The following is a 22,359-nucleotide window of genomic DNA, read 5'->3' on the forward strand; positions in this document are numbered from 1 at the left end:
CAACATGGATACAAAATTGACTGAGCGACGGGAAAGAGACTAGTGTGTTGGATGTTTTTTGGACGACAAGAAGGTTTGCAATGGAGTTCCCCAGGCATCAGGGTCAGGTCCTTGCTCTTCCTGATAATATATTAACAACCTAGAACTTGGTGTACACGGCACAATCTGGATGATACAAAGCTTGGAAGTACTGTGAACTATGAGGAGGTTAGTGTAGAGCTTCAAAAGGACATAGACAAATTGGTGGAATGGTTAGACAAGCGTCAGATGAAATTCAATGTCGAGAAGTGTTAACTGATTCATTTGAGTATGAAGAACACACATAATATAAAATAGAAATAGACAACATAAAATAAAGGATACAATTCTAAAAGGGTGCGGCAGCAGAGAGACCTGGGTGTATATGTGATAAATCATTGAAGTTGGAAGGACAGTTTGAGAGCACAGTTAATAAAGCATACAGATTCCTCAGCTTTAATAATAGGGACATAGAGTACAAGAGCAAGAAGGTTTTGTTAAACTTGTATAAGAGAGTATTCAACGCCAGCTGGAGTATTGCATCCTGTTCTGGGCATCTCACTTTTGGAAAGATGTGAAAGCATGAGCGAGATTGCATAAAAGATACACAAAAATGGTTCCAGGGTTGAGAAATTTCTGTTACGTAGGTAGATTGGAGAAGTTGGGACTGGTTTCCTTGAAGAGGAGGTTGAGAAGAGGTTTGATAGAAGTATTGAAAATCATGAATGGTCTGGACAGAGTAGATAGGGAGAAAATGGTCCCATTAGTGGAAGGATCAAGAAAGAGAGAGCACAGATTTAAGGTAATTGGCAAAAGAAGCAATGGAGACATGAGAAGAAACTTTTCACACAGCAGGTGGTTAAGTTCTGAGGCACTGCCTGAGACAATGGTGGAGGCAGGTTCAATTGAGGCATTCAAGAGGGAATTGGATTATTATTTGAAAAGGAAGAATGTGCAGGGTAATGGTGATAAAGCGGAGGAATGGCACTAGGTGAGGTGCTCCTTTGGAGAGTCGGTGCAGGCACAATAGGCCAAATGGCCTCCTTCTGCACCGTAACTATTCTGTGGAGTTAGCTGATCTCAGACAAGGTAGCACTTAGGTGTTAGCAATGGTTCAGTTGGCAACACACTTGCCTCTGAGCCAAATGTTCTTTGACTCAGATCTCATTCCAGCACTTGAGCACAAAAGTCAAGACTGACACTCTGGCCTGAATTTTCATAACAATGGAGATATCCTCCATCGTATTAAGATGGCTGCATAGACCCGGATCCAGAAGTTGGAGGCAGCTGCTGCTTAATATGGGCAGCTGCCTCTCGTCATGTCGGATTTTAATCAGCTAGGAATGGGCAATCGGCAAGCGGGGCTGGGGCCTGCTCGCCGAGGCGTAAAAGGACGCGGGGTGACATCAGGCGTGCGTCCCGACGTCACCACGTGTCATTTAGATTTTCAGTTCAGCAGGCGTGCAGTAGACTCGGCTGCATGCCCGCCAAACTGTCAAAGGACTATTAAGGCCTGTTAAAAAACAATTAAGGCAATCGGCTGAGCTGCAGGTTCAACCTTAAGGTTGGCGGGCAGGCCAAGAGCCCAGCCGGCCTTCGCATTTTTCATGGAACCTCATCTCCGGGCAGGATGAGGTTTCATGAATGATTTTAAATTTTCTCAAACATTTTTATTAAAATTAATGCACATGTCCCAGCTCATGGGCAGAATTTTGCCCTAGGTGGGCGTTTGGGCCCCACCGGCTCGGCGGCAGGCAGACAACCGACACCCACCACCGAAATGGGGCCCGCCACGATTTAGAGTGGGCAGACCAATTAAAGCCCACCCAGCAGCCTGACTGACAGGAAGCGCATATGCAGGAGGGGGAAGGAATCCCCATCTGTCAACGTGCGCTCTTTCGCACAAGTGTGCGAGAGAGCGCACTGCTCCCTGAGGCAAAGTCCTGTCTCAGGGAGATTCGTGAGAGGTAAGTAAACTCTAAAAATAGATAAATATTGAAATTATTAACATGTCCCCCTCATATAACAATGTCACACGAGATGGGACATGTTAATAATAAACACATAAAATTTATTAAATGCTTAAAAAACGGACATGAAACTTCATCCCGCCAGTGGATGAAGTTTCATGAATAATCTGAAGTCCACTGGGGCTCCTGGCCTGCCCGCCAACCTGCCAACAGGCAGGTCTTTAATTATCTTAATGAGCCTCTCAATGGCCTTAACTGGCCATTGACAGATTGGCGGCCGGACAGCTGAGTTCGCTGTCCACCCACCTTCCTAGAAATTTAAAGGGACCATGATGGCGTCGGGGATTCCTCCCGACGTCATCCCGTGTCATTTTCCTCTTGGCGAGCGGGTCCCACCCCCAAATCGCCAAGGGGAAAATCCCACCCCATGTGACTGTTTGTAAAATTTTTACAACAATTTATTATTAGACTGTTTAAACTTAAAACTAATCTCCCTGAGGAACCTTTGTGCCTCAGGGAGATTTCTGCGCTTTTTCACGCTTATGCACGAATGATCGCACTGCCAACTCAGGCAAGTCCCCCCCACCACCCCCTGTGCCCACATAGGGAGTGCTCAGCGCTTCTGGGCCCACATCACGCTGGGCGGGCCTTAATTGGCCCACCCACTTAAAATGGAGGCGCCCTGCCGATCGGGGGGGTGCTGATTATCTCTGCACCCGTTCCCGCACAACCCCCCCCCGCCGGATGTGGAAAAAATTCTCCCCAGTGTGTGCAGATTAGACCTGCTAGAAACAGGACTTAACTTTGCAGAGTTGCTTTAATAGGTGGGGTCTTTTGGAGAGGTAAGATACCTTTTTAGATATGCGCTTAGAACACTTTTTAGAGAGGTAATGGGCTCTAATTGAGAGGAAAAGGTGCCCTTTGTGATTGTTAAAAGTATACATGGATGTGCATAAAAATTGCAGAAACTCATTGGAACTGTCAACTCACTGGAACTGTTAAGAAGAATGGTCAAAAAGAAATGTTAGGTTGTCAAGCAGTTAAAACTCTTGCCCTTTAAATATTTGGAAAGAAAAACTGCAATGTTTTAAAAAATCAGTACTTGCTATTTCACTCTGTCTGTTGTAATAAGCTTGAGGGTTGTCATTACTGGATTAGTGCTGCATGACTGATTTCACAACATTCCATTATTATAGTGGATGCCTCCCAGTTCACAATTTGATTCTTTGAAGTCGGACTGTGAATTCCAATGCTTGTTTTTATAATGGATTAAAGAAAGTTAAATGTAGTGTCTTTTTTATCAATGAGAGTATTTTTTGAAACAATTAATTCTTCGATCAATACTTAATGACTTTATTTTATCTCATCTCAGCATGGACCCTGAGGTCTGCCCATGGTGGACACAGGGTGACTTGCCGTGGTAGGTATAAGGGCAAAGGGTAGTAGTTGGGGGGGAGTGGGCATGGGTTGGCATGCATTGGTACTAAGCTACCAGAGGAGCTATATAGGGCCACAGGGATGGGTAGAGGGACATAGGTAAGCATGGAGCAAATATGGGTATGAGAGACCATGGGTAAGGGATAGAGGGGCATAGGTGGGCATAGAGCAAATGAGGGACCATGGGGATGGGTAGAAGGATATAGGTTGACATGGAGGATATAGGGGCCATGGGGGTGAATGGGGAGTCATGATGTGGTAGGGGTTGGCATGGATGGGGCATCAGGAATGTGTGGGAAGGTGAGGGGTGTGAAAAGTGAGGGCTGGAGGACTGCTTTTGTGTTTTATCACTTTTTTAAAAATTCCACACAGTGTCAGTGCATTGAGGTAGTCCTTCCCCTGACTCTGCACTTCCAGTCCAGGAGCAAAAATTCAGGTCAGAAGTACACTTGTAAGGGAGTGCTGCCACTGTTGGAGATGTTAAATTGAGGCCCTGTTGGCTATCTAAGATAGATGTAAAAGATCCCATGGCACTGTTTCAAAGCAGAGCTGGAGAATTATCCTAGGTGTCCTGGCAATTTTCATCCTTTAATCAATATCAGAAAAACGCAGTTGGGAACACAGTCTCAGAATAAGAGGCAGACCATTTAGGACTGAGAAAGGGAGGAATTACTTCAGTCAGAGGGTGGTAAATCTTTGGAATTCTCTATCCCAGAGGGCCATGGAGGCTCAGTCATTGATTATTTCCAAAGCAGAGGTTGATAGATTTCTAAATACCAATGACATCAAGGGATGGGTGAATAGTACGGGAAGATGGCAATAGGGTAGAAGAGCAGCCATGACTTAGTTGAATGGCAGAGCAGGTTTGAGGGGCCAAATGGCCCACTCCTGCTCCTACATTCCTATGGGGCAGAATTTTACAGCCCCGTTTCAGCTGGGACGGGGCTATAAAATATGGCGGGTCATTATAAATCCCATTGACGACAGCGGGAACGTAAAATCCCACTGTTGTAGAATTCTGCCCTATGTTTCTAAACAGATCATGTGGTCATTATCACATTGATGTTCATGAGAGTTTGCTGTGTGCAAGCTGAGTGGCATAATTCCTACATTACAACACTGACTACACTTCAGAAGTAGATCATTGGTTGTAAAGTGCTTTGAGATGTCTGATGTCGTGGCAAATGCAAAGCCAGAATTTTATGCTCCCCCACTGACAGGTTTTTAGGTGGCGGGAATCCCTCCAGATTTCCACCCATCCTGACCACGCAGCGATTCTACACTGGGGTAGGCAAGGCTTTGGACAGGAAGCCCACTCTTGCCACAGTTGAGGCCTTTAAGTTGCCAATTATTCGCCAACCTGCCCAGCCTCAATTTTTAGGCTGGTGGAAGGATTGAAGCTGTGTTGGCGAAGACCGAAAATTAACAGAGTTACATCTCTGGCAAGAAGGGGGAGAGCAGGGGAGGTGGGGGGCGGCGGGGGGGGGGTTGTTGGTCAGGGTGGGCCTCCATCAGAACCTTCCTCTGAATTCGGGCAGCCACCTCCCTTAAAGTCCGGTGGCCTCCGAACCTCTCTCCCTCCTTGGCCTCTCCCCCAAGATCCCAATCACCTCCTTCACGCACCCCCCCCAGGCCTTCCCTACCCTCCCCACCCCGGGACCCCTTGAACTTATTTGGTCCTCCACTGCCCAGACTTAGTCTCAGGCATCCTCCTGCATTTGTTCTTTTGTCCACTGCAGCGCTGTTGCTTCCAGGACTGGAGAACTGCTGGCCAATCAGTTTGGCCGGTAGCTCTTTGGCAGGACTTCCTTCCAAGTGAGGGGTGGAAGTCCTGCCTGCAGCCACTTCATGCTCATTCGAGCTGTGTGGCACTCGGCGTCGGCAGGGATGTGGTCCCCACATCCAGGAAGTGAAACCCCCGCCATGCAAAAAATTCAGGCCCACTTTAATAAAGTGCTCCAAATAGCCTTAATGCTCCTGGGCTAGGAAGGAGAAAATAAATTCAGCAAGGGACCCCACTGCTAATTTGACATCCCTTGAGACCTGCTAGGAAATCCCCTTGCGGATGGGGTTAAGGACAGGATTAGACTTGACAATAAATTCTTGTAATTATATAATGCCTCATCACATGACAATAGCTCAAAGTGCTTCCATGTGATACATTGCTTTTGTGGTGCAATGGCTGTTCTGAAGGCAGTGTAATGCAAGGTAATGCATTTGGGAAAGCAGCAAGGCAATAGATTTTTGGGTACTGGGAAATGTAACAAAGGGACTTTGGCGTGCATGTTCATAGATCCCGAGTGTGGCTAGATAGGTATACAAGGTGGTCAAGAAGGCATGCAAGATACTTACCTTCATTAGCCAAGGCATAGAATATAAGAACAGGGAGATAATGCTAAAAATGCATTAAACACTAGTTACTCTGTAGCTGGAGCATTGTGTGCTGTTCTGATCACTGCACCGCAGGAAAAATGTTTGATTACATTAGCTTGGGTACAGAGGGGATTTACAAGGAAACTGCCTGGACTGGAGAATTTTAGTTATGAGGAAGGCTGGATAGGCTAGGTTTGTTTTCTTTAGAACAGGGGAGGCTGAAGGGATACCTAATTGAAGTGTATATAATTATGGAGGGTCCAGAGAGAGTAGGTTGGAAGGCCCTATTCCCCTTGGTTGAGGGGTCCATAACTGGGGACATAGATTTAGCATAAGTGGTAGGGGGTTTAGAGGGGATTCAAGGGAAAATGTTTTCAACAGAGGATGGTGGGGAACTGGAACTCATTGTCTGAGAAGGTAGCAGAGTCAGAAACATTTAAAAAGTACTTGGATACATACTTGAAGTGCCATAACCTACAGTGGGATTAAACTGAATGGCTCTTGTTGGCCTTTACGAATGTGATGGGCTGAATGACCTCCTTCCGCGTTTTAAATTTCTATCATTCTATTCTATGCAAATGGTCCTTTTGCAAAAACAGTTTAGTGATTCTTTTAATAATCAAATTTACAACTGCGGCAGCAAGTTCTGAATGGATTGTTAGTTATTATCCACAGAGAGGGATGGGACATTAGAGGGAATGAGTGACTTCATATCCCCCTCCCTCAATCAGGTTCGTGTTTTGTTTCAATATTGTATTTAGGAGTCGTTGGCAAGGTTAGCAATGGTTGCCCTTAAAAGATGCTGATGCACCATGTTCTTGAACCGCTGCAGTACTTGTCAAAGCTTACCTTTCAAGAATAAATTCTTGTAATGGGAAAATTAACGTCCAGGAACTCATTCAAGCTTCAGTGAGGTGAAAAAAGTATTGGCAATAAATTCCATATTAATAAAAGAAACTGGTTTAATAAATGCATTTCTTCTGGTGACAAAGTAAAGGAAAGCTATACTTTTGAATGGCTTTTTAAATTAATGCAAATATATGATTTGCGTGAAGCGGATAATATTTGCAAAGCCTGTTTTCTCCAGTCTATCTAAATCCAAATTTTTCTCAGCACTGAATCACACACCATCCTTCCCTGTGATAAGAAGTCATTGATGAATAAGTTGTAATTATTGAGAATTAAAAGGCCCTCTCTTTACTGGTTAACAATGAACAATGTCATGGGTAATGCATGTGAGCAAGGACTTACATACGTGTGGACCAGTGGTGTTTGCAGCAGGCCATTGTGATCACTCAAGCTCTTTATGATTTGTGATAAGTTTAGATGGATAGGCTGCTTACTTGAAGTACTGAGCTAGTTATGTTAATGATATAGACAGCTGTTAATATTTGGCATAAGTCAGATGAGTAAATACTATGAATGGTGAGTCATTATTAATATTCAATTGTCCCTGTAAACACCAAATAGCTTTTATATTTCACAGCACTTCACTTTACTCATGGTAAACACGGGATGGAATAGTTCGACAGGGTATACAGCGAGGAGAGTTAACATTTCAAGTCCGTATGACTCTTCAGCAGAACCGTTCTGATGAAGAGTCATACAGACTCGAAACGTTAACTGTGTTCCTCTCCACAGATGCTTTCAGACCTGCTGAGATTTTCCAGCTATTTTTGTTTTTGTTTCAGATTTCCAGCTTCCGCAGTATTTTGCTTTTATTTATACAATGAGTAGCCTACCTTGTGTAAAGTACAGTTAGGTCAGAATTTGTGTTGGCTGGGCTTAATAGATTATTACAGGCCATGTTCATTGCTCCAGAATTAATTTTTGGTTTGCCCTTGTTACATTAGGCTATGCTTTAAACAGGAACTCTGTACTCTGTTATTTCTCACATCTTCAAAATATATTCTTCATTAAATTTTCTTTAAAAAAGCTAACAAATTCTTTCCATAAATGTTGCTCTGTGAAGTGATCAGAAAAGCTGCTCAGATAAACTCCTTCTCAATTATCTCTGCCTCACAGGAAGTGCTTTATTTATGACCAACACCACATTAAGGGGTTTCAGGAGGAATTGAGGTTAATTTCAGAGAGACTGTACCCTATTTCATTGAGATAGATCAATATAGTCCCATTTACAGGCAAATGTATTTGTACACAATAGAATAAACTCCCCACTCTGTACCCTAAAAAAAACAATTAAATCAATCCATTTGATGAAATCCAATTTGGCAATTTCAAGGTGCTAAGAAAATCATAATAATGAGGGTACACTGAGCATCAACAGTGCACGCACACACACACACACACACACACACTCTCATTTAAATCACAGGATATTGACAAGGAAAGGAATATTGGCATCAGAGTTATAAAGCATTATTGTAATAATTCAGATCTTTACACACGATCATAAGAATATTTCATGCCACTATTACCAGCTTCTTCAACTACTTACGCTCAGGCTGAGTAGATACTTTAATAGGTTGTGAACTTTGCCCTGGTCCAAAATCATTGTAGGCTATGATCCTAAATGAATAGGTTTCTTCTGGCTTCAAATTTCCAACAGTAAGCTGCAGATCTCCATACTGGGAGGTATTTAATGCACGCTCCCTGATTTTAAACCAAGAAAAAATGAGAATGAGCAGCATAATATTGCAATGCACACCATGGAACTAAGGCACACTAGCATCTCCATCCTATATTTAACAGTAAGTTTTATTAGATAGACAACTCTACTGTAAAGAAACGATTAAGGCTTGTAAATAATCACAGACGTGTTCTTCCAGATCTGTGAAATTTCTTTCAGCTATTTTTCAGCACCAGTATTATCAGAGCAGTGATGATAATGTTCTGTTGTGTTTAACTGATGTACTCAGCCTTCCCCAGTCAGCATTTTAAACAATACTGGGCATTTAAATAGCCTCTGGGCAGTATTCAATAGCATTGCCCCTCACAATATCATACAGTGAAAATCTCAGTTGACAGTTATACATCTGATGGAAAAGGAGGAAATGAAGAAAATCAGAATGCATTTTTAATACACTACTGGAAGGCTGGAATCAATAATAATGAAGGAAACCAAATTTAGAAGGGACATTAAAAATAACACAAAGAGGAATTGTAAATGCTTGAACTCCAAAATAAAAATAGCAACACACAGCGGGTCAGTCAGCATCTGAAAGGCAAAAGCTATGGTAATGTTTTTGCTCTGTCTTGGTGATTAATGTGTCTTTCTCTTTCAAATACTGACTGATCAGTTGTATACTACAAGCTTTTCTGATGATTAATTTACAAAGGTGAGATGTGCTGTACCTTTTACAAGTCACTATATTTGTCTCTTATTCCTACACTCACAGCTGTTTGTAGGAGTGATAATAAGATTAGTGGCAAGGTTCCAGTAAATAATTATATTTACCACCTTGTGAAGCTTCCAAGCAATAAAAGGTTTCTCCAAGATATGTAACAATGTGTAATTGGCCACCTTTAGGGAAGAAGTGATTTACCTGAGATATCTGTTCCGAAGCAGGGGTTTAATAACAGCTGAAGAAATCTCCCAACATAGAACATGTGAACAAACATTATTTTACACTGTTTAACTAGAAAATTATTCCTAACTAGCAATTAATCATTATAAAGGACACAACAGTTGCTCCCTGAAGACTTTTACACCAAAATGACAGCATGGTACAGAGAAAATAATCACTGCACTTCTTGTTACTATCAGCAATGGAGCATCGGGAAATTTCTTTTTGGCTGTAACCAACTGAGAACTTCACAAATAAATTATATAACCTTTTCAGCAGAGTCAAAATGCAAATAAAATGGAAGAGCGATTGAATAACTGGAAGTAAGGTGGATAAAATTTTACTGACTGTCAGAAAAATGACCATAAACCCTTGAAACAAGTAATAAGCAGAAAGGGCAGGGCAGGGTAGTTTTCATGCATGATTCTAATGATTACCAGTTTGCAAAAGATGAACAAATAAAAGGAAATGAAACTGACGAAGAGAAAGAGTGACAGATTGAAAGAGGCAAAGGTAGATGAATACACATGAAGTACACAATGGTATTTTTTGAAATGGTAGTCAGTAAGTTAAAATTGACTCACTCAAAAAAATTTGCATTAAAATGAAACCTTTAACATTATAAAACATCTCAAGCTGCTTTACATTCACACAAAACAAAATTTGACATGGAGACATATAAGAAGATATTAGATCAGATGACCAAAAACTTTTTGACTTGGTCAAAAAGGTAGGTTTTAAGGAGCATCTTAAATGAGGGAAGAGAGGAGGAACGGCTTAAGGAGCAATTAAAATCAATGATGCTCCAGAGACCAAAATTGGGGGAGTGCAGATATCTCAGAGGGTCTGGGGGCTGCAGATGACAAGCGGCGAGACCATTAAGGGATTTAAAAGCAAGGATGAGAATTTTAAAATCTTAACGAGGAGCCAAGCACAGTGGGTGATGGATGAATGGAACTTGGTGAAAGTTAGAACATGCAGAAGAGAGTTTTGAATGACCTCAAGTTTATGGAGGGTAGAACATGGAAACCAGGCATTGGAATAGTGAAATGGATGAGGGTTTCAGCAGCAGATGAGCTGAGATGAGGCAGAGTCAGGCAATCTTATGGGCAAGGGAGAATATCCTTGGCTTAAGTGGAATATGAAAAGGGCAACAAACAGATAGATCAGACGGATGCACATTAATTAAAATTGGAGTACAAGATTTAGAGAAGAGAAAACATATTGACAGGTATTAAGTGATGTAGACAGTAGGAGCAACAAATTATTGGAAAAACATGAAAACATACTGCCATGGATAGGATAAAGACAGAAAATATTAACTTGGCAATTTCAAGATGTGCAGCAATGACAGATTTGATTAAACCATTCAAGGCACAGGTCTGTGTGCATTTCCATTCCACACCTACCTGTTAACACTTTCCCTGGTGAAGTAAACTGTGTACGTCTGAATACTCCCATGCGTCTCGGCGGGTGGACGCCAGCTGAGTCGGACAAAACGGCTGGAAACCAGGACGGGGACCACATCTCGAGGGGCAGAGGGAAGGACACCGGAGTTTGGTAAGGCTGAGGGTTGAGGAGGAGAGGAACTGGTCAGTGAGGCAGGTAGGCATAGGATTCTCAGCGTGGGAACTGATAGGGTTACCAGGATTTGTGAATGAGTTGCGTCATTATTAGGTTATAAGGAGCATGTTAATGAACAAAGGAGAAAGAAAAGGACAGGGAATAAAAACTGATCATTTCAAAAAATATTTAAAAGACTATATTTCTAAAAGCACATTGAAACTGTTCATCAGGACAGATAAGGCAATTCTTCAGGGAACAATATTAATGTTATTAATGGAGGATGTGAATATGGCAAATACTTTCCCTCAGTGATTATAAACATTCCACATGTATTCCACGCATTGATTTATATATTCCTCATTATTTACTCAATTTCTACTTAGTCATTTTATCGTTAGTTTGACCCTTAAGCTCAGAAAACGACTATCAATTACCACCATAGACATCTTGATAAGTGCATCATCAGTGCCACTTTTTTGGCTCTTTCCCAAACCAGGAACAACTTTTCCCAGTGAAGGAACTTGGCCCAGATTGGTGTACCCCGTTTTTTTGAGCAGCCAGGAGTGCAACTTCAACACTTAGTCAAGAATTTGAGGCATCATATCAAGAGATATGGAGCAGTTAAATGGAGATGAAGTGCAGAATTAAATGGCAGAGTAGGCTCAAGGGCCTAAACGACCACATAGCCTACTCCTGTTCCTTCGCTCCTGTATATCAGGTAACCTGTACAGTTTCCTTCCAGAATAAGCAAAAATAGATTTAGTGCATTACAAAATTTTGTCCAACATTATTATATACTTGAAGGTAACTTTTCAGAAGGCAATTGTTTCAACTTATCTTCAAACCTTCAAACCTGTGTTTTCGCATTCTTTGATCAAATATATTTTCCATTTATACATCGGTACCTGAATGTGTAAAATGTGACAGTAGAAATTCCATACATTTTTAATAAATTAGTTATAAAAGAAGCATCAAACCAGAAACAAAGTAGCTGAAATCCATTTTCTCCTCTTTCTGGTCACCAGAAACTAAAACAATTTTTGGTTACCTCCTTGTTCTCTGCTCCTGCCCATGCTGCCCTTGTATCTCCTTCTGTCACTCCTTCTAACATAAGCTGCTGCTGGATTTTCAATATTCTCTCTGACCCACTGACGACCTCCCTCAGCAAGAATTTCAACCTCATCATTCTACGCCCCCACTTCAACAAATTCGGAGCTCAACATGATGCTAGCAAGTCTTCTGCCAGCTTTGACTCCAGGCTTTCTCTTTACCCAACAAGCTGGTCCCTTTGCCTTGGTCCCTTGGTCCTTACAATGTCCTCATGGACACCAGCCCCTCTCCTGCCACCACCGGAACTCCACCACCCTTCTGACCTCTTATCGACTCTCGATCTTTTCATTATAATATTGGCCTTTTCCATTTCTCCACTTCCTTTCTCACACTAATCTATCTCCCCCTGAACTTGCAGCCCCTTCATCCTTTAGCTTTACCTCCAATGTTATCATCATCAATTTTAGCTGCTCAACACAGACTCTGAGCCTTGACTGGTGAAGAAATATAAAAATATCTGCAGCCATATCTACTTAGCAGTGTTACAATCCCAGCTGATGTTCTATTGGCAAGCCTGATCCCAGGGTGGGACCCGGCATGATAAAGCTTAACTTTTTTTTTCAGCTTTTAACAAGAGAATAAAACATTTATTTAACAAGAAAAAATGAACTATATTACAAAACTCCTTCACCCGCAACTAAACCTTTACAAATACATACAGATTTGTAAGGATAACACAAGTTACAAAAACTATCTTATATTCTAATGTTCACAGTAAGTACACAGTCCATGTAAATCAATAGGCGACCTGTGGTCAGACCCCACACTATGAAGCCATGGGGAGAATTTTCCACCTGGTGGGGGAGGTTGGGCGGGAGCAGGCATGGGCAGGTGTGCAGCCGATGGCCGCCTGTGGGCGATGGGAGTAGGCTGAGTCGGGGGCCAGTGCTCTTTCGCACATGCGAGCATGCGCATGAAACAGAGCTGCCTCAGGGAGATTAGTGTGATTTTTAAAAATTTTTAATAAAGGAAAAAAAGATTTTAAAACACGTCCCCTCATGCGACAGTGTCACATGATCTGGGAAATGTCAATTAATTTTATTAAAAATTTTTATTAAACTTTAAAAACCTTCATGAAAGCTCATCCCGCCCATGGATGAGGTTTCATGAAAAATGAGAAGGCTGGGCTCTTCGCCTGCCCGCCAACCTCAAAATTGGATGGGCAGCTCAGTTAATTATTTTAATTAGTTTTTAAGTGGCCTTAATAGGCCTTTGACAGTTTGGTGGGTGCACAGCCAACTCCGGAGTGCGCCCGCCGAACTGAAGATCTGAATGACGCCCACGTGACAGATGCCACCCCAAACAGATGCTATGGATCTCTCATCAACTCCCACCAGACGCTTGTCACACTGTGAGCAAACCAGTCTCACTGAACTCCGTCTTTCACATGAGGGCTTCCAATCTCCACTCCCCAAGAACTCACTTTGGAAGCTTCTCCCAAACCAACTCTCTTTCTCAGATGCCTTCCGCAAAGGTCCACTTCTAGGGTTTCAAACTCTCCTTTGATGTTCCTCTCCCCGGGTCAGCACTTGCATTCAAGCTGTCTTCCACGCACTCTCGCTCATCGACTCAGCCATCAACAGTACCACTGTTTCACATGCCCAAAGCAAAGAGTTACAGACCTTCAGCTGTCCCTTTGGACTTTCTGACCTCTCACTTTAAATCTGCTTCCTGCAGATTTTCCTCCTTTAAGCTTGAAGCTTGGAGCCTTCCTCTGCTCCTCACTTTTAATTTCACTTTACAGGACCTTTTCCAGGTTTATGTCCTTCCTTTGACTAGAAGGTCTTCTTGGGGCTTTCTCCTTAGTTCCTATAACCTGCTTCTGCAGTTTCCTCTCCTGTCTAGCTTCTCTTGAGTCTTGGCTTCAACTTCAGTTTGGGACTTGCTATCTGCTATTTTGCTCTAGTCTCTCCCTGGCAGCTGTTTCCAACTTAACTCAAATTGCTGCTTTTTTGTGTGTATTTGTGTGTGCGTGCATGTGTGCGTGCGTGCATGTGTGTCTCCCTCTCTGGAACCCTGTTGTTGGGAAACAGCACAGGTTTTTTTCTACTCTTGTGTTTGTTTTAACTTCTCTTCAACAATCATAAAAAACTCATTAGAAATGCAGGTATACAAACAGAGCTTTTGACCTGCTTTCTCCACTTAAAAATTAAACTAGATCCCAGGTTTCATCTTTTAACCCACAAATACAAAAAAAATAAATTAAACTTAAATTTAAAGATATGCCTGATTCTTAACACATCCAAATATACATATAACTCATTTAAACTATCTCAATTTCCTAACAGCAGCACTTGGAAGAAGCCCACACCGCTGCGCCAAAAGACCTCCAAACATTGCATCTAGATATTCTAAATATAAGGAAGCGAAACAAAGGTATGAGGTGAATTATGATAATGGGCAAAATTTTACAGTCCCGCCAATGATGTCATGCGAGCGTCCAGAAGTCATCGCACACTGTCACGATATTTCACTTGCTGGGCACAAGCGAGAGGTAGCAGCGCACCCACCGACAATTAAGAGGCCTACTAAGGCCCTTAATCAATTAATTAAATGGGATTTTTTGCTGCCTGTCCAGCTGTTTGGTTGGTGGGCAGGCGAGAGGCTGGCAGCTTTTGGATTTTTGATGAAACCTCACCCACATCCGATGTTAATTAAAAATAAAACATTTATAACGTGTCCCTGCTCATGTGACAGAGTCACATGAGGGGAGATGTGTACCTTATTTTTCAAATCTTTATTGTAATGTTATAAACCTGAGGCAGCTGTGTACCTTCAGAAAGCTTTCAGTGCGTGCACGCAAGTGCATGTGCAAACTTCCACGCTCGCCCTCCTCCTCCTCTTCCGCCCACCCCGGCAGCGCTGAGCGTTGCAGCACACGATTCACACGCTGGCTGGCTCTGCCAGTGTGAAGTCGTGGTCGTGGTCGGGGCCTGATCGAGGGCAGCAGTCAATTTCGCGGCCGCTCCCGGGCCTGCCTGCTGTGCCCACCCGACGAGGTAAAAATCCTGCCCAATGGAGTTTTGAATGGCTTGCTGCATTTTATGGCCCCACCCCTGACATGAAGGGGCCTTAAATTCTGCCCAATGTTTTCATATTAAATATAGCAATATCAATTAGAGTGGTACACTGATATGCTAAGTTAAAGACAAGGAAATTAATAATGGCTTTGAAGTGAAATTTTATTTCCCTTGTATTACTATGGTTATACCATATTTTTAAAGGAAACCCAAACCTATGCCAAATTTAAGAAAAGACAAACTGCAAAATAGAACAGGATGCACAGGGTAAAAACAAAACACTGCAGGTGCTGGAAATCTGAAATAAAAACAGAAAATGCTGGTAAAACTCAGCCAGTTGGCAGCATCTGTGGAGAGAGAAACTGAGTTAACATTTTGCGTCTGTATGACCCTTCTTCAGAGCTGAAGAATGCACAGGGTGTTCAATAAGTGTCCCTACTTTATGGTTTAATTCTACAATTGAGTATTGTGCCCCGTGCAAAGGTTGTTAGGTGAATATGAAGCCACAAATGATGCAAATGTCTGGTATCCTATCCAGGCAAATTTTGCTTTCACATGAATTCATTTATTCAAGAACTTGTTGACTGTTTGAAGATGCTCAAAACTTTAAAGTGTGTGGCTTCCTTATTCTGGCATCATATGCACAAGTGATGAAATTTTTCCGTAGACTTGGTGAAGGCTATGAGGTTTGAAAGTCGTTTTTCCTTTAAGCCAAAATCCTGCTGTAGCATTCAACACTGAATATGTGAAACACATCATTAAAAATTCGCTTACATCTGAATGACCCAACCTAAATTAATTTGCCTTGTTTAGTGGTAACTGTTAGGTAAGTATCAAAAGCTCATGTGCTTACATGTATTTCAATGACGAGCCTGTTGGGGAGGAACTGTTAAACTGTGGAAGGGAAACTGTAACTTGGGCAGTAAATTCTGGATTTCTGCAGATGTTGCTGTCCAATTTACCCCGTAATAACAGTAAGCGCTAATAGATGTTATTCGCACTGCAAATTTGGACCGACATTCCCTTTGAAGTTACTGCTTTGCTAATATTTTGTCTTTTTCATGCATTTGTACAGCCTGAATTAGATGATTTTTTTTCCATTTCACATAGCATTTTAAAGAAAAAGGAAAGTAAAAAAGGAAAAATGTATACTTATATAGTGTCTTTCACAGCTTCAGGATAACAATAGTGTTGTTTGGAATTTTAAAAATTCTTTCTAGCTTTTTAAGGAGATCTGTTAGCGTACTTTTTCACAAAGTGGTCTAAAAATTGGTTCGTACTGTTTTTTGCTCTGGGAATTGGGTGTTGCAACCTGCCATGAAGGTAGGCAGCATGCAATCTTGGTGCTGCTTCTTAGTTTGCCGGGTGGTAGCATTGGGCCAAACAGGAGCCATACTGCTGACTGCCCTTCTGCTCAGCAGGGATCTGAGCAGCTGTGCTGATAACACATGGGGGAGAATTTTCCCCCTGTCTGGGGGAAAGTTGAAGAGCGGGCACGCGGAGGCCTGCCTCCAATCAGCACACCCGATCAGGGGCGCGTCGCCATTTTATGTGGGCGGGCCTATTAAGGGCCACCCAGCGTGGCATCGGCACGGAAGCGCTATGCGTTCCCTGTGCGGGCAGGGGGTGAATCCCTAAACCCAAAAGTGCGCTCTTTCGCGCATGCGCACAAAAGAGCACACTCATCTCCCTGAGGCTAAGTGCTGCCTTAGGGACATCGGCTGTACTGTAGAAAATAATAAAAATAGAAAAAAAAATTCCCTGACATATTCCCTCATGTGACACTGTCACATGAGTTGGGACATGTCCATAACTTTTAAAAACTCTTTAATTAAATTATTAAAAACCTATATGAAACCTCATTGTGCCCGTGGATGAGGTTTCATGCTTTCTCTAATTCCCACTAGGGCTCCTGGCCTGCTCGCCAACCTTAAAGTTGGACGGGCAGGTCCATTAGTTAGTTTAATGACTCTGTCAATGGCCTCAATAGGCCATTGACAGGTCAGCGGGTGCACAGCTGATTTTGCTGAGCCCCCACCGGCCTGAAAATTTAAATGGGGTGCGGTGACATTGGGAGTTCCGCCCGAAGTCATCGAGAGTCATTTTATGCGTCAGCGAGCAGGCCCTGCCCCCCATACTCGCTGATGGGAAATTCCTGGCCCTGGTACTGCCAGCCTGGTCTTCCTAAAGGCAACCCAGAATGAAAAAACAGTAAAAACTGGGAAATAAGAATACTGAGCTGAACTGTTTTTTCTTTCTTCTTCTTAAAAGGAAGCTGCACTGAATCACGAGAATATACTGATGGATATCAATGCTGCAATTATTCCTGCAATGCTGCAGGAAAATGGAACTCTATGGTGGAGAGAGGTCTCCTAGGGTCACAGATACAGTGGCGGAATTTCGTTAAGGCATGGGGTGGGCGGGGTGGGGGGGTGTCATCTACTGGCTGGAAAGCTGGTGAGGGACCTGCGCTGCCTCTTTTGGGAAGGACTGCTGAACCACAAGCCAAACAGGCAGTGCCAGGGCAGGCGGCAGGCCCACCTTTGGAATCAAGACCCCAGGTTTCACCCACCAAAAGTCACCAGCCAATCAGAGGCTGGAAAGTCTTCTGCTCAGCAGTGCCACTAAGGAGGCCGTGGCTGCTGCGGGAAGGACAGACACCGGAGTTCCAGGACCGCGAAGTGATCCAGCCACGGGTAAGTAATGTGGTGGGGGGGGGGGGACTTGCAGGGCGAGAGGTGCAATGGGGGTCGGCAGCAAGGACAGGAAGTGGCTCTCAGCAGCTTCCCCCCCCACCCCACCCCTTCCCTATGTTCTGTCCCTCGATCGGGCGCTGAGTGCCTTTAATCAAGGGGTCCCCCATTCACCAGGAGGTGACAAGCTGGCCACATTTTAGCTGCCTAGCACACCATTTGGCAACAGGCCCTCCTGCAGCTGGGTCAATACCAGCGGTGACAGGATGAGGCCCTTAAGTGGTCTCAATTGGTCACTGAAGGCCCTCAATTGGCAGCAGGGCGGGAAGGTTGACCATGGGCCTCCCTACCCAGAACTTAATTCTGGCTGAGGCGGGAAGGTGTTGGGGTTCAAATGCTCTTCCTGCCTCCAAACTCACCACCAGAGGGAGTGTTAAAGGTGTTCGAGACCATAGTAGTGAATTAGTGGAGATGGACAGGGGGAAAGATGTCATGTTTCAACAGACAAGCCATTACGCAATCAAGGGCCAGCTTCTGAAGGGAAGTTCAGGTGGTCAAGGAGGTCAGTTCCTGCAGTCAGGCTTCGAGGACCTGGGAGCAGTGTCACAACAAGTGTAATGACCTCAGGCGGGTTGTTAAAGACAGTGAATACATCTTCACATGACCTATCACTCCACCAGCCAATGCACGACACCCCAATCAATCACCCATTAGCAGCCCTTGGCTCTTAGGACTGAGGCCCAACATCCAGATCCGCTACCTCATCCTCACACACTTACCAGTGATGCCACCCAGCTTCTGCTACTTCTATAAGCTTCCAGCTGTGGCAGGCACATCAACCAAACACAGAGAAACCCCACTCGAATGGCCTCCAGCTTTCGTTATGCTGTCTCTAACGATACTATGGAACTGAATTTTGCAGCCAGTACCTTTCTCCTTGTATAGTTAAGTTCCATAGCTGACTCCTGATCTTTACCTGTTGTTCTCCTCTCCCATCTTGGCTTTGGTGAGTTCTATAAAAGGTCTCCCATACTGTCCTTTTTTAGTTCTTATGTAGAATCTACAACAGAAACTTCTCTTTTCTCTTACAAACAATAAAGGTGTTAGACCTCTACTTTGCAGAACTCAGGGTGGGTAGAATGAATCAAGAGGATTATAGGAGCAGAGCTCCCTGCCAACCACTGCAGGAACCTAATGATTAAGATCTTAGGTGCTCCTGGAATTACTGTATGTGCCATTGCAGTCACTGAGCCATTTTCCACTTCATCTAGAGTTATAAAATGGACCAGGTATACAGAGACACTGCAGGTAATTTTAACCTTCCAACTAAAACAGGCACGAAATTAGTGGAGTGGTCAAACTGCATGCCCTTTTGTTTCTGGCATGAGGCCTGAGCAATGTGAATGAAATGCCTCAGTCGCAAGAGTGAAGAAACAGAATCAATGAGCATTTCCACTCCTTGTTCCTAGGCAGGCATCATACTGAAAATGCAGGCATTTGGCTGGTCAAGTGAAAACACAGCTGGGTTTGTCTACAGTATCTCACACATTGGATTTTACCATCTATTCTCATGTATTAAGAACGGTTGTTTTCTTGTGAAGTAATGCAGTGTTAATGGCACTTATATTCAGCCTGCATGACTACCTTGGTGTCTACAGGCCTAACATGTGGAACAGAACATCAAATGTTTCCAGGACAGGACAGATAAAGTGGCAGGAGGAAATGAGGAGTCAAAAGTTCGCATTTAATTTTACAGTGATTGAGCTTTTCAAAGTTAAAGTGCAGAATCCCATTAATTATTACAACTCCCATGGCTAGTGATACCACCAGGCAAAAATCAAAAAAAAATTTCTATTTTCAAAACACACCAATGGAATAAGCACATTAATTAGTCACCTTATTTGTTTGTACCAGTAATTCTTTTTAATTAATCTATGCTGTGTTTTTTATTGAAAATCAAGCCGTTACCACCATATGCAGTCAGAAGCAATTACTGGTAATCACACACTCTAGCAGAGAAAGGGTCAGCTACATTAAGTTTTATCTGTTTCATATACGCTTCTCATACTGTGTCACACACACACAGTTTTATCGCTTGTTCATCGGGAGGGGGCTGGCTGTGCATACCAATAATGAACTTCGTATCAGCCAAGAGGCATAATTCAAGTTAAACAGATTAGTGAAAAGATTATAACAGATCCATAAGTACAATCAAACTTCAGGTACTTAGAAAATAATGCAGCAAAAACCTCTACTGTTGACTGCACAAAATTGAGATCTTTAACAGATTAGATAATCAGTATGGTTAGGAACAGGTAGCATCTGTAAAGTCCAATAAATCTGATCTTTCTTCATAAATAATTTGTAAAAGATTGCATTCATCTAGTATCTTTCTTGATCACAATATGAGCAGAAACACTTTCCAATGAAGTACTTTTGAATAGTAGTCACTGTCATGTAGGAAGCACGGCAACCAACTTAAGTACAGCAAGGTCCCATACGCAGTAAAGTGATAAGTTTGGGAAAGAAAAAGATTTTCAAATCTACCCTAGGGCTGGTAGCTAGTGATTTGCAAAAAGACCAAATAAGTGTAAATATGTAAACAAAATGAAATATACATAAACTCCATAGAGGTTACAACATGGAAACAGGCAATTAGGCCCAATCAGCCCATTGTTGGTATTATCCCTTCATGTGAGTAAATTTGCTCACCATGCGCTGGTATTGTAAGTTCAGAATTGTGCTCTGTTTGAGGTTATAAACACCCTCAAATGAGTCACCACTAGATCCTGCTGCAGGTTCCATCAGCTGTGCTACTCAAATGCCTTCTCTTAAGTAATAGCTAATATTAAACTGTCGCTCTGACCTGTTTTGTGTGTGGAGACGAGTATTTTCCCAACTCAACTAACACATAAACACCCACTCCACAAAAGAAAATTATTACATTACATCTCTAGATTTGCTTGGAAAATACTAGCCTTGCTTTCTGGCAACAAAATGACAACAATAATTGTCAGGAGATCCTGCCCTTTTCTCTGATTGCAGTCTTCTGTGTAACACCATTATGAGCCAGAATAGTCATAATAGATCTCTCTGTTCACAGAGAACACAATATTTCCCATGATTAACCCACTCCACAATCATTTGCAGCCTCTGATCTAATGCAGCTAATCATTACTCAAGTGATGGGTAAGTGTGATTCCAACCTGATGTAATAATGTCTGCTCTAGTGCCAAACTCAGAGTATTTAATGCAAGCTGGAGGCACCAGAATAGTCTAGTCAGCTGAATATAATTTTTCATTCTTCCAATTTTATACTTCTCCTGAATAATATGTTGACTTGTGCTGATATATGATTCCACAAGCATCAGCTGTCCTCTCCTGCCTTAACCAAGTTGTTATTGTTCATGTATGATGTAGACTAGTAGATCAATTAGTTCTGGAATTAGGGAGGGGTTAGCAAACTGGGTCAAAAACTGGTTAGAAGGAAGAAAGCAGAGAGTAGTTGAGGGCAGTTTGTCAGAATGGTTTGAAGTAGGTATTAGTTGTGTTCACCTGTGTTCACCTCTGTGACCATACGTGTAGATCAATGAGCTGGATGTTGGCATAGAAGAAATGCTGTCGAAATCTACAGGTGACACCAAAACAGAATATATAGTAACCTCATCTTTCAACTAGGCACTTTACAGCCTTCCGGACTGAATATCGAGTTCAACAATTTTAGATCATGAACTCTCTCCTCCATCCCCACCCACTTTCCGATTTTCCCCCTCCTTTTTGTTTTTTCCAATAATTTATATAGATTTTTCTTTTCCCACCTACTTCCATTATTTTTAAGTGTATTTCCATCCATTGTTTTATCTCTACCTTTTAGCCTATTTCGATCTCTTCCCCCCACCCCACCTCCACTAGGGCTATCTTTACCTTGCTCGTCCTGCTTTCTACCCTTAATTAGCACATTCCTTTAGATAATATCACCACCTTCAACACCTCTTTGTCCTTTTGTCTGTGACATCTTTTGGTTATCTCCACCTATCACTGGCCCTCTATCCAGCTCTTCTTGTCCCACCCCCCGTCACATCCCCCCCTTAAACCTGCTTATATTTCACCTCTCTTCTATTTTTATTTAGTTCTGTTGAAGGGTCATTCGGACTCGAAACATTAACTGTGCTCCTCTCTGCAGATGCTGCCAGACCTGCTGAGTTTTTCCAAGTATTTTTGTTTTTGTTTGGGATTTCCAGCGTCTGCAGGTTTTGATTTTATTTAGAATGTATAATTAATGCTTTAGAATGCCAAAGGTAGCTGCTAAGGAATATGGATACGATGGGGAAAAGGGCTAATAAATAGCAGATAGAATTCAATGTCAGTAAGTTTAATGTGATTCTTTGGGGGGATAAAAACAACCATGTTATACTCTGAATGGAACCAAGCTCAATGCTGTACAGAAGCAGGGAAATTTAGGGGGTACTATTCTAGCTTAAGGTATTGTGCATGCAAGTAAAATGCAGGACATTAAACTACCTAGGGTTGAAAAGACGATAAAAATAAGTGCATGGAATTCTAGATTTTATCTCAAAAGCAATGTAGCTATAATACGTTTTTAAATTATAAACATATAGGACAGAGTATATAAATGCAGACTGTC

General features: G+C 42.6%; 1 protein-coding gene across 1 annotated transcript in view; it reads right to left on the minus strand.

Annotated features, from left to right (window-relative positions):
- Positions 1–22,359, minus strand: part of dcc (DCC netrin 1 receptor) — a gene marked incomplete at its 5' end in the record, with an annotated part of 933,706 nt that overhangs the window by 345,505 nt on the left and 565,842 nt on the right. Inside the window, 2 exons of the mRNA XM_041183487.1 lie at positions 8,257–8,411; positions 10,735–10,891. Coding sequence (XP_041039421.1) covers positions 8,257–8,411; positions 10,735–10,891 — 312 coding nt within the window. The remainder of the gene's footprint in view (positions 1–8,256; positions 8,412–10,734; positions 10,892–22,359) is intronic.

The sequence above is a fragment of the Carcharodon carcharias genome, chromosome 1, assembly GCF_017639515.1.
Source record: "Carcharodon carcharias isolate sCarCar2 chromosome 1, sCarCar2.pri, whole genome shotgun sequence".
Classification (NCBI taxonomy): domain Eukaryota; kingdom Metazoa; phylum Chordata; class Chondrichthyes; order Lamniformes; family Lamnidae; genus Carcharodon; species Carcharodon carcharias.